Genomic DNA, 12,698 nt, shown 5'->3' with positions numbered 1-12,698 from the left:
AACAGCTGCGGTAAAGTCGAATGTCTGTCAATATTACACCTACCGACATTCAGCACAGGATTACTACAGGAGGCTGACAGCCGGCTCGGCTGCGCAGCACCGCCCACCGCGTCGGGATTGGCTGACGCAAGTCTCCATCAAACGCCCTCGTGTCATCAACTCCCCTATCGACCCCGCAGCGGTGCAAGTGTAACTTTACCATATACTTATTGTATATTAAATACTTTTAATTTATTCCCCGATTGTTGCCTAAACAATCCCTAATATGCAGCCTTTAAACATTTCTGTTTAAGGTGGCGATTATCTGTAATACTTAATATCAGTAATAGAGTGCAAATGATAAATGTCAGATGACAATTACGGAGTATTGATTTATTTACTATGTCATCTCAAAGCCTCGTATTGATCTGCTACCATTTGTGCTGGTAATAGTAGTCTCAGTAGACAGAAATCAGGCTTTTATTGTGAAACATTTTCAGGAGTGTGTTGTGACTGAAATCAGACAATCACACTTTAGATGTTTTGTCAGTGACACCCTTTGGGAATTGCACGATTCTCTTGTTGACTTTATTAGATTAAAGATAAAATAATCTAGGCAACATCACTGACTATTGGAGCTCATGTAAACTTCCATCCACATGAATTACACAACCTTAAATCTTAACAGCGCGCTTCACCTGGAACAAAAGTATGATAAGCTCATAAAATATATGGATAAAAATTAAATTAGTGATTTCCAACCATTCTGACTCAAGTTACAAAAGAACAGTGTCTAGTTGGGCCCGCTGTCACAGAAGTCTAAACATTGTTAGTCACTGATTTCCCCTCTAAACATTTCACAAGGTTTTACTTAAATAGCTGTAACTATCCTAAGTTTTACAACAAAATAAAAAGTTAGAGAATTTTTTTCAAATAAACTTGCAAAAGAATTTTTCTTACAACCCTTTGATTTATTTGGTGCCCTTCTGTAAGGGGCCAACCACAAGTTTGGGAACCACTTTGATAGCTCGCTGTTTACAAAGTAGTTAAACCTGAATCAATGAGCCAGGATTAACAATGTGAAGAAGTCAAATAAGTATATCAATACAAGTTATATCATTCACAGCAGGGCAGAATGAGTAGTGAAGTCAAGATCTGAGTCCTTCTTCGACTGGAGATCAGCTTCTGTCCAAAATATTTTTGAAATAAATGTGATGATATCTTTTTTTTGTAAAATAAAAGAATGACTGATTCCTCCCCAAAAATCAACACTTTTCAAGGCATCATCCGTTTATTTAAATGTCTACTGTTGCATGGACACATTTAACCAAATTCAGGTCATAATGGAAAATGTAATACATGTGTTAGTCTTTCAATGAGGGAATATAGTGACACCTAAAGGTCAGTTCTCTTCTCAACCTGCCCACAAGACAGCTTGCATTGTATCTCAAATAAATAAAACCTACAACCTCAAACAAAGTGAATGGAAACCCATTTTAGCCACAAGACATGTAATTTAGTCTCAAACAGTTTTTCTTCCAAAGGATTAGTTTCTGTACTGATCTCTCACATCTCTGTAAGATGATGTAAGGACATCTTGGAAAGAAAATGAGTGGTATCTTCTGTTATTGCTGAGGTCATCAGGTCATCTTTGATCATCTGTTGAGGCTAGAGGAGAGATTATCTCTGAATAATTTATGAATATGATTTAGCATTTGTTTCAAGAGAAACGTATTACCTGTATGAAGTCATTGGGTAAACATTGTCATGGTTACCTCCATTCAGCATGTTCACCAGCAGATTTATAAAATGTTTATCAGCAGGATAATTCAGTATTGATGAGTATCTAAGTCACTTTAATCTTTATTTTCAGGAGAGAACAGGTAACATGGAAAACAACATACATGTTCACATGTGAGCTGGCACTCATGAGTCATGCAGTTTCTGAGTATCGTGGGCAGAAATAGATGAACCAGTAACTGGACTTTGCCACATTGTCTCCTGTTTTTAGGATTACTGATTACTCCTTTATTATTTTTTTGCGTTAATATGAGACTTGATGTTATTTGCAGGTGAAAACGTGAACAAACAAACTGACTATTTCCCATAATCCCCTTCCAAAATGTAATACCTAACTTCCAGCGGATGTTTCCTTTACTATTTCACTTTGAGACAACAGTGTCCAACCCTCTCCACTAGATACGGAGACAAGATTTCTTGTCTGTTAATTATTTAAGTGAAACACATGTTAACAGTGTAATTTACCCGCCTGAAGAGATTTTATTTCTTCTCGTTTCTTGAATCTGCAATCTCTTGAATCTTGAATCTCTTAAACCACCAAATGACAGTTTTGCAGATTCTGGCTTTTGTCAGCGGCCTGGCCGGGCTGGGCGCCATTATGGGGGCCACCGTGTCCAATGAATGGAGGGCCACCAGCCGGGCATCCTCAGTCATCACAGCAACCTGGGTGCTCCAGGGTCTGTGGAAGAACTGTGCTGGAAATGCTATTGGAGCTCTGCACTGCAGACCACATCATTCAATCCTTCAGATGGAAGGTAAGCGCATTAGGTCATTGTTTCACTGCTGCCACATACGTGTGTCTGTTTACCTCAAATTAAATACTGAGTACATTGTGTTTGTACATCGATTTTAAGATAATGTGTTGTGTGTGTAAATTGAAGGCGCTTTATGAAATGTTCATAATGGTGTAATAATACAGTGTAAAAAAAATTTGATAAACACTAAAACATAAATGTGTGTCCTTGGGTTAAAAACTATACATAAGGAATCAAGCTGCTCCCCAAATTATTTTAAAATTCAGAGTTTACAGAATAAATATAGTTCAAAACTTTGGAGGTTATAGACAGCGAAATTTTATTTAAGTTCAATTAGTAATCCTGAATGATGCAAAGAGATGTAAATCTCAGGGGATAATTGCCAAACTGAGAAAAAGAGTGTCTTTGTTTGAAAGTTTGTGCGAGAGGTCATCTTGTCGAATATCATATTATGACATTTTGTCACTCACAAATAGCATCCATTTTATATTTTTTTAAATAACAGAAACTATACCTGAATATATACCTATACCTAAAATAAGCACTGAAAAAATAATCAAATAATCAAAGCGTTTAATGAAATTCATTTCTGTTACAGATTATTTCTGGTGTCTTAACTGTGGCAAATGTTTAATCTTCTGTCAGAAATGGCAAACTGGGAGCGTCCAAGCTGAGAGACAGTAAATCAAACCATTTAGGCAGAAACACAAGGAGCCAGTGAAACAGAAAAGTACACTTCATCTCCAAAATCAACTTCAAATCATCTGATGATAGTTTGTGAGAATCCATTTATATTTGATGTGGGTGATGATAAAATTATACTGACTTCCATTTTCTGAAAAAAACAATGATGAGGTAAAAAGTGTGATCTCTATAAATTTCCCTGACATTCGATCTTATCAATTTCTTTGTACAATTGTGTGCAAATGTTTGGGCACCCTTTGTTGATTTTTGAAGTGAAAATATACAAAAACAACACATGCAGCAAACACTCTTTGAAAAATAATTCAGTTTGGTGTTCTGAGATGATTTTAGACTGTGCTGAATTGGTACAGTATGTTCGGACACACCTACCTATTGAAGATGATGACCTCATGAAGCTGATTAAAATGATGCAAATAGTGTGCAAAGTTGTCATCAAGGCAAACAGTGGCTACTTTGAGGATATCTAAAATATAAAACCTATTTGCATTTTATGTTTTTTTTTTTCCGTTGTTGTTGTTGTTGTTGTTGTTGTCTATATAAATCCATATTTTTTCATGGTTTTTGTTGTCTTCAATGTTGTTTTACAGTGTAGAAAATAGAAAAAACATGAAAAATCCTGTGTCTAGTCATCAGACAGTAAAGATTCCTTCAGTTTAGAGTCTAAACTGTGATGACTGTAGTCTAAACTTTAGACCGTGTTTGTGTATCAGTCAGTCGTGCACCACCACTCCCGTGTCAGCTAAACCTTCCAGAAGCTTTTTGCAGTCTTATGGTGGCTTTGCTTCTTTCTGCTTGGCACACATGCAGTTTTATCTAAAAAAAATAATAATTATTGGCCCAGATTTTGTCTTCATTTCCACAGTTCCTCTTAAGTGCCATTTAATGACAGTTTGATGTCCTTTTATAGCCCTCCTTTATTTTGTCAGAATCAGTTCGTTCCATTTTCAGATCCTCAAGCTGTCGCCCAGACGAGCCCAAGGTTGTTTAACAACAACACGTTTATCAAGCAATTTATTGGCTAAAGTTATAGGACCTAAACATTGGCAGTTTTGTTTTTTATAATAATTTTTTTCAATAAAAATGATAATTTTTAATGTGTGTTTGAAGCAGAGTTGTATTTATTTTTTTCCAATTCAAGAATCAGCTAAATTTGTAATGTTCCCAAGGGTGTCCACATTTCTGCATGCAACTATATGCTGTAGTCCTAATTATCTTAACCAGTGGGCGACAGGGTGGTTTGAGATTGTCAGCGCCATCTGGTGGTGGTAGTGACTTTACCTGCAGTGTGCAGCCACCAGATGGGGCTCAAATTCATATTCCAATAACTTTGTGATTTCATTGTTGGTTGTTAATTTCCCTTGTTTGCCTCAAGCAGTGACATCCTGATCTTTTTTTTTGTATTTATTCTTCTCTAAACACATTTCCTCCGGTTGCCAAGACATCAGTGACGTGTTGTCATCTAAACTGGATATTTTAAGTCCATGTGGAAGTTGAAGCACTTTTGTTCTGTATGAATTATAGGTGCCAGTGCAAGGTGGCAGATAGATGGTGACATTTTATTCTCTCTCAAATGTTTTGTATTGGCAGTTTCTCATGTCAGCTTTAGACTAATCATGCAGGGAGCAGAATTCAAAGACCTAAAGAGAGCAACAAAAATAGCTTGACCTCAAATAAATATTACTTATGCAAAACTTAAAATGGTCATTTTTCCTTTTTTTTCAGTTTATATTGACTTTACATTATAGACTAATCACAATTTACTGTCAGCCCCCACTTGCCCCAAATAGCCACATAATATTCTGTAATGTTATGTTTAAGTTAACTTACTCATCAGTTACAATTGTTATAACACTGAAAAAAAAAAAAAAAAAAACCTTTCACAGGTTAATACATTAATAATTAAACACTTCAAAATAAATTCTGAGTTTAATCCAGAGATGCAATTATTTTTACCGGAGCAAAAATGCTGCTGTCAATGATATTTTTTTCCCCCTCTACATTAGAACTACTTTTACTTTACTTTTAAAGTACACACAATTACCCATCCACTATGAAAGCAAAGAGTTGCGTGTGTAGTGGCATCATCACAGCACCTTTCAACCTCCGGTGTCTGAGTCACAGTGACGTTTGGGGGGAGGAGTGGGGAGGAGGGGGGGGGGTGTTGAAAACGCTTTAATAGACTGTTGGCCATTTAGGACCAAACTCCTCCCTACCGAATATAACAGTCCACAACATATTAACTATCAATCACAGCCATTGAACCTACTGCTACAACCTAGAAGTTTTACCAGCCAGGGAACCATTAATCAGCTTGAAGTCCCACCAGTTTAATTAGCAGCCTCGGTGGTGTGGACGAGTCTTCTCTGCAGCATGAGCAGCATGATTCAGGAGATTTTAGCCTTCGTTTTATCCACCTCGGGTTGGGTGCTGGTGTCTTCCACGTTGCCGACGGACTACTGGAAGGTGTCCTCACTTGATGGGACAGTCATTACCACGGCTACCTACTGGTCCAACCTGTGGAAGACCTGTGTCACTGATTCAACAGGAGTTTCCAACTGCAAAGACTTTGCCTCGATGCTGGCACTGGACGGTCAGAGCTGTTCCGTTTTCATCAGATGATCTATCTTTGACTGTACCTGTTTTGTTTTTTTAACTTTGTTAAGCCATCATTTGAACATGTTAACTTGATTTTTCTGTGTGTATGTGTTTGATTCTCAGTTCATGAGTAAGTGGTTACATCTGGAGAGGGTGTAAATGTTCTTTTAACCTACTTTTCTATGTTTAGCACTGATTTATCATCCTGGTCTTGGTGCCTCAAAATATCAAAACTTTTTCTGTTAGTTTTGCTGGAAAATTCAGGTTAAAGCTCATTGCTACTTAAGACTAATAAATATGATGAAGCCTAATGCAGGTGACCAAAGAACAATTCATTTACCTGCCAATGTGTCAATGTTTAGCCATAGTTCTTTGAGCTCGAAAGCCATAAAGGAAATTTACTGGGAACATCGGGCAGTTTTGACCACGGCTGACTAGTTTCAGGAGTTAACTTTGAAGGTGATATTTGCTTCAAATTCGCATCTCAATGGCAGGTTTCATATTGACACAGTCACCACCTTTACCACAAAGTGCCTAACAGCAATTAAAGTCACTTGTGCCAAATTGTATTTCTTGCTTGATGTGTAAATTGGCCCCAAGGTCAATAACTCATTGACCTTATGCGCAGCTGTGTGACAGAATGCAAAACCACCTAAACGAAGCATAGGACAGAAAACTCTTGATTTCATAGGTTGTAAGTTGTTTTCTGATTCATGTTTTCAGGTTACATCCAAGCTTGCAGAGGTCTGATGATTTCAGCCGTCTGTCTGGGTTTTTTTGGTTCTGTATTTGCCCTGGTCGGAATGAAATGCACCAAAATTGGAGGGACTGAAAAAAATAAAGCCAGGATGGCCTGCGTTGCTGGTGTAATTTTCATTTTTAGTGGTAAGTATACATGAACTTTTCGTTTAATAGCATTTCTATTGATTTAATCTAATTACTTTTCTTGTTTTTTTTCCCAGGCCTCTGCTCACTGTCAGCGTGTTCCCTTTATGCACACCGGATAACGTCAGAGTTTTTTGACCCAATGTTTGTGGCGCAAAAGTGAGGAGCACATTTGATCTGTAGTGTTTTAATTTAATTTAATTTAGCAACATTACCTTGAAGTACTATTGTTTGTCTCTAGGTACGAGCTGGGAGCTGCTCTCTTTATCGGCTGGGCAGGTTCTGTCCTCTGTATTCTGGGAGGCAGCATATTCTGCTTCTCAATTGCAGATACTTTTACCAAAACGTAAGTATAAGTAACACAAACTGTGTTTACAACGTTTTACATTGAAAACATATCATTTAATAAGTACGACCCCAAAGGTCTTTGGCGCCAGCAGCTTTTTACAGCCCACAGCTACGTTTTATGCAACCTCTAGCGCTTGATGATGTCTATATGATGGGAATTTTACTTCGTTATAATGTTGTTTGGGAATTCAGGGACTCAGTGCGGTTGGCATTTAAGCCACAGAGGCTCACAAATTTGGCAAACTAGTCCGCGGGTAACATAATGCAGTTTTTCTACTAAAACATCAGTTTTTAGCCAATGTGGACCTGAGCGACTCCATTTCTATGGAATTTTTAAAAGAAACATTAAGAAATATCTTTTTAGCCTGACTTTTAATTGAGGGTTTTGCTGTTCAATCTTTGTTTGAACATTGAATTGTTTTTTCTTTATTGCTGTTATTGCATTTTTTTTAATTTTTTTTTTGTATCTTGCTCTGGGAAGAACTTGATGATGCTCTGTTGTATAAAAGGTGATATACAAATGAAAACTGAGGGTTTTTCTTCATGACAGAGGGAATAAATGAGGCCATTGAGAACATTTTGCTCAGACAAAATATTTGATGTAGATACACTCTATTCGACTATATTGACTTGCCATCCAATGATAAATGAACTTCTACAGCCTCAGACGTTTCTGAAAACATCAGCAACAACAACACAACTCGTGAACTCTGAGCTTTCAAAAAAATGTATAGATCTGAGATAGTGAATTCAGATGGACTTAAATACGACCCCATTTGAAGGCAGCATGTGAAGCATTGGGTGGATGGGTCAATACAAACCCAGATTTAGGCGTTCACTTCCCATTTCCAACCACAAGTCAGGAGTATTTTTTAAAACCGTGTTTACTGTTGCCATGGTGACAATAAGGCATTAGTAACTGTAACACACAACATGGTTCAAGTCATCATTTTTACCCAAACCATTATCTTTCCCAAAACTAACCAAGTGTTTTTTGGGGTTTTTTTTGTGCCTCTACCTCGAAAAAAAAAAAAAAAAAAAAAGCCGCTATATGGTCGTATGGTTCGGAGGACTTGTTTAGATACATTAGCCTTTATAGGTCATCGTACTGTATTCATAAGTTTTGTGTGTGTGAGAAGATTAATTTGTGTTTTTTTTCTCCTTATAGTCACAGTCAGGTGAATTATATCTACGGAGGAGCTGCCTCACGTTCCCATATCTCCTCCCACCCGAGAGGACAGGAAACCTCTGTAAACCAGAGGCCGCCTCCGGACTACAGAAGCTCCTCCAGGACGCAGCACTTTGATAAGAACGCATATGTGTGAAGGATTTGACTTTAAAACACTTTAGTGTACGCCCCTGGTGGGTCTTAAGAGATATACAGTACACTAAGTACAAAAGATACAGCAGACTGTGTTTAAATTGTTTTTTGTCTATCAACAGCAGAATCACCAGTAATTGAGTTTCAAATATTTACATGTTTCTTCCAGATGTATGACTTTAAAGTTTTCTGAAACAGTTTACTCTCTGAACTTGGGGAATATATATTTACTATGCAGCAAACATTTTCTATATTTAATAGTTTTATGTACTACTCAGCATTGAATGTTCAGATAATTAAACACCAAAATCAAAAACACTTGGTCCAAAATGGACCCCTCTAATCAAATGTCTGCACCACTTTCTATTTTTTTGTATCTGTAAATGACAATATACTTTGCGTGTTATACTGTATTTTGTAAGACATTGGTTTGGTTGGTTGTATCTTTAAGGTGTGCGTGTTGTTAATCTGTAATGACAATATTTAAAATGGTGTCCGGCAGTCATTTTATCTTGTTTAACATGACATAACCATTAACTACTTTTGTAATGTCCAAACTCCAAGAGGGTATAATTTTTTTTTTTTTAAAAGCACAGTGAAATGTGTTGTCAATAATGACTCGTCTCAGTTTCTTAGCATACAACGTTAACAAAGTGAATTAATAAAGTTTAGTTCCAACAGATTGTGTTATGTATTTTGTGTGTTTTGTTGGTGGATGATGTCATATCTGCTCCTCAGTGATTCTCCAGCATGTCTGCAGAGGGCAGCAATTATAATATGTTAGTACGGTAGGCCAAAAGATCTGAGGTGATTGCATCATGGAATTTGTTGCAAGTACTAATATATTTCTGATAAGGATGTGTCTAGCTGAAAAGGTAGATAGAGGTGGTGTTAAATATCTGAAGCAGCAGGCACACTCCTCAAAGTTGACAGTAAACACTTCATACAATGGCACACAACCCTCATCAACAATAAAGGCACACGGCGCAGACTCCCCGTGATCCCGTCCACTGTTTGACATGAAACGAGAGATTCTGTCCGAGTTGCTCGTCCTGCTGGAGTGGACGTGAAGCCCGAGGGGATTTTTGTTCCGAGCAACTCAGCAGACTTTTTGATTTTCAGCAATGAGGAAACGTCTGATTCAAATATCTGGTTTCCTGATTTCAACGCTGGGATGGCTGTTTGTGCTGTGCACCATGGCAATGGACTTTTGGAGGATCACCCAACTCGGAGGACAAGGAGGCTCCTTCATCATCAAGGTGGCCTGGTACTGGTCCAACCTGTGGAAGGACTGTTTTACTGATTCCACAGCTGTCACCAACTGCAGAGACTTCCCAGTGCTCTGGAGTGTAACCGGTATGTTGCATATACCTCAGCAATAATGTCTGTATACTACATAATAAGCTTTGTAATACTGCTTCAGTTATTCTTTCACTCTGAACACAAGTTCTGCAGTCCTGTTGATTAACGTTGATTAACATGGTGCAGTTATAGACAGTTCACAGTGAAATCAGTGCTTAAAGTGAGACTGTGGGACACTTGAAAGAAGAAGCTACATCATTTTTGTCTTTGAAATGAAACAGTTGAATTCATTAGCAATACAATGCAATTGGTTAAGTTTTATTTCCAATAATTTCAGAGGTTTTGTAACCACAGCGTGTTTTTTTTTGGACTGATATAACTGGTAGCTTTTGGTTGCTAATGTTGGCTAACCTTACATTGTATACTTAAGTCTCCGTTTGTATAACCTCTTTCTTAACTGAATTTAAATTGAAATGTATTTAAATTACCTCTTTGGGTGTCTTTCACAGAGGTGAGGCCTCTTTTCTGTCTGAAAGAAATGTAATATTGCCCTGAAACATTTGTTGTTGTTGTTTTGTTGAATTATTTCTCATTTTATCCATCCTGAACTCTTCTTCTTTCTCCTGAAAATCAGCTTACGTCCAGGGAGTGAGGGGATTGCTGATGTGCGGGTTAACTCTTGGATTCTTCGGTGCAGTGCTTTGCTTTGTTGGGATGGAGTGTACTTACATTGGCGGAGCTGATAAAACGAAGGACAAACTGCTCTTTGCCGGAGCAGTGTTTCATTTTGCTGGCGGTGAGTACAGGGCACGAGGTGCAGTTTGTCTTTGTAAATGACGGAAATGTTTTGCCCTCATTTATTTCTTTGTTTCAATGACACTTCTGGACGCAGGCGTGTCAGATATCGCGGCCTACTGCTTGTACATCAACAGGATCGCCAGAACGAGCTTTTCTAACACTTTAGCACCAGGAGTCTTAAGGTAAATTGTTTTAATGATCTATGTTACTTTTTAGTTTAAAGTAAAATACAAAATAATTGTATTTAAATTATATTATGGATTTTTTTTTCTTACACTTATTTCAGGTATGATTTAGGAACTCCCATATTTCTGGGGTTGGTGGGAAGCTTCTTCATCCTGTTGGGAGCCGTGTTTTACGCTGTGACAGTCTTCCAAGTAATCTGCCCTGAAAGGTATGTAAGCCATACATTCACTGTACATCCTTATTTCTGGGCCAAGTGAGGTCATACCACATTATTACGCAATGTCAATGCTTTGGTCCTACAGTAAAGTGGTGGAAGTCTACGGAGAACACACATACATGGCCCCGGTCTCCAGAGAAAGAACCCTGTACAATGGATACTACAGATCCTCCAGGCAGTACCGATCTTATTATGGCTCAGGACGATCCGGCAGCTCCAACCTATCAAAGCTCTCTCAAACAACACCAACAAAAAAGTCAGAAAGAGATGCATTTGTGTAGTAGGTTAATTATTTTTTTTATTGTTTTGTTCACAGGCTGTAGTTCTATTTTAACAAACTGGACATGGTGTCTCTAAATCTAACAATCAGCATAGCTCAAACTGTAGAAAACAGGAACTATTATAATATTGTTTTGGTGTCGTGCCCTTGTCCTGTTTTGATTTGTTTAGTTTTTTTGTCTCATAGGTCACATTCTTCATAAAATATAATCCTGTATATAGTCGTGTTTATTCTTAATATGTTAATGTTATTGTGCTTTAATCAAAGCATGTATTACAGTTAAGAATGTAGCTGGATTATCAATGATGTCCTGTGAATTGATAATAAAAAAATATTTTACTTTTCAATGAGGTTTGTGTCTTTTTAGCTTTTCAGTAAATTAAGTACTGGTGTTACTCAGGGCCGGATTCAGCACCGGGTTTAAACCTTTTACACAAATACATGTCAATTATTCTTCTGTAAGCATCATCATCACTTAAAAAAAAACAAGAATTACCCCCTTGGTGTTTGTACACGATCACCCACATCTCAAGTTTTTGTTTACATCCATGTTTGTCCAGACTCCTGAAATAGCGTGTTCATAAGCATGAGATGAACATGAATCACAGAGACTAGAATTGGACAGATGTTAGGTTACAGCAGATAACTAATTATCTCGGTGTTATTAGTCCTGGATCAATAAAGAAACCTGGTACCTCACAGATATAACTTAACAGACTGATATCACAAGGTAGCTACTCAATGCATATACTAACCATTTAGCCTTTAAAATCAATGAAAACACCCAGAAACCGTTTTCAAATTAAATACAACAGTTTCCCACTTTAATTTAAGGCAAAATTAATCAAATAAAAAAAAGTTATCCAGCTGGGTTAGATAGCAGCAGGCTACAGTCCGTCCACGTGGCTGATCAACTGTATTAACGAGCAGAATACAGGTCACAGAAATATCAAAGTTCGTGTAGAAATTCACTGCTTCTTCTCCAACAGGAAGTTTTACAGATTATCTGGCTGATAATTCAAGATTTAAGAGAATATTATACTTTTCCTGACCACTTTGGCAAAACTACGCCAAGACACCGCTTTTCTCATTAGATTACATTCTGTGATATTGTGTTCAAAAGAACGGGATGGACGGATGGGGTGGACGTGAGGTCACAGTTCTTGACCTCTGATCTTCGATGACGAACATCTATTCAAGTCATCCTTGAGTCCAAGTAAACGATCGTGCCAAATTTGACGGAAGTCCCCACCTGGGACGCATGTATGTATGTACAACCTGAAAACACAATGCTTCTGGCTGCAGCTGTCCTCGGTGTTGATGAAAACTGAATCTAATAAAAATGACTCCTGGGCACCAACAATAAACACATTAACCAAAGGGATCTTTCCAAAACACAGGAAATGCAGTACAAAGCAAAACATGATGATGATGTACACAAACCCAGTTTGTCCTTGTGTGTGTGTGTGTGTGTGTGTGTGTGTGTGTGTGTGTGTGTGTGTGTGTGTGTGTGTGTGTGTGTGTGTG

At 37.7% G+C, this 12,698-nt stretch overlaps 2 protein-coding genes across 3 annotated transcripts; both read left to right on the top strand.

Annotated features, from left to right (window-relative positions):
- Positions 1 to 2,320: 2,320 nt before the first annotated feature.
- On the top strand, positions 2,321 to 8,620 carry LOC138623244 (claudin-10-like). 2 transcript variants are annotated; one of them, XM_069702642.1, is made up of 7 exons: positions 2,321 to 2,471; positions 4,761 to 4,773; positions 5,609 to 5,829; positions 6,558 to 6,719; positions 6,797 to 6,878; positions 6,961 to 7,065; positions 8,236 to 8,620. In XM_069702642.1, exons 1-7 carry the CDS (start codon positions 2,321 to 2,323, stop codon positions 8,390 to 8,392), a joined length of 891 nt encoding a protein of 296 aa, XP_069558743.1. In that variant the 3' UTR covers positions 8,393 to 8,620. The 2 variants fall into 2 exon arrangements, with proteins under 2 accessions (XP_069558743.1, XP_069558744.1); XM_069702643.1 differs by lacking the exons at positions 4,761 to 4,773; positions 5,609 to 5,829 and having other exon boundaries at positions 2,321 to 2,534.
- An 869-nt stretch (positions 8,621 to 9,489) lies between these two features.
- Positions 9,490 to 11,518, top strand: cldn10l2 (claudin 10-like 2). Its single transcript, XM_069702645.1, has 5 exons — positions 9,490 to 9,744; positions 10,325 to 10,486; positions 10,583 to 10,670; positions 10,775 to 10,882; positions 10,977 to 11,518. The coding sequence occupies exons 1-5, from the start codon at positions 9,513 to 9,515 to the stop codon at positions 11,170 to 11,172; spliced, it is 786 nt and encodes a 261-aa protein (XP_069558746.1). The 5' UTR covers positions 9,490 to 9,512; the 3' UTR covers positions 11,173 to 11,518.
- Positions 11,519 to 12,698: the final 1,180 nt, after the last annotated feature.

The sequence above is a fragment of the Brachyistius frenatus genome, unplaced genomic scaffold (genome assembly GCF_029030835.1).
Source record: "Brachyistius frenatus isolate BFR_SWC_R1_liver_20210118 unplaced genomic scaffold, ASM2903083v1 Contig_42, whole genome shotgun sequence".
Lineage (NCBI taxonomy): Eukaryota > Metazoa > Chordata > Actinopteri > Embiotocidae > Brachyistius > Brachyistius frenatus.
Note: the sequence above shows the minus strand (reverse complement) of the source record. Positions and strands in the feature narration are given on the sequence as shown.

What these genes read in the sequence shown, in the direction of transcription:
- LOC138623244 (XM_069702642.1), top strand. Translation starts at nt 2,321, where the DNA reads ATGACAGTTTTGCAGATTCTGGCTTTTGTCAGCGGCCTGGCCGGGCTG. An exon ending in TGTAATTTTCATTTTTAGTG is followed by an intron (nt 6,720 to 6,796) that starts GTAAGTATACAT and finishes TTTTTTTCCCAG; the next exon opens with GCCTCTGCTCACTGTCAGCG. An exon ending in CCAATGTTTGTGGCGCAAAA is followed by an intron (nt 6,879 to 6,960) that starts GTGAGGAGCACA and finishes GTTTGTCTCTAG; the next exon opens with GTACGAGCTGGGAGCTGCTC.
- cldn10l2 (XM_069702645.1), top strand. Translation starts at nt 9,513, where the DNA reads ATGAGGAAACGTCTGATTCAAATATCTGGTTTCCTGATTTCAACGCTG. An exon ending in AGTGTTTCATTTTGCTGGCG is followed by an intron (nt 10,487 to 10,582) that starts GTGAGTACAGGG and finishes TTCTGGACGCAG; the next exon opens with GCGTGTCAGATATCGCGGCC. An exon ending in CAAGTAATCTGCCCTGAAAG is followed by an intron (nt 10,883 to 10,976) that starts GTATGTAAGCCA and finishes TTGGTCCTACAG; the next exon opens with TAAAGTGGTGGAAGTCTACG.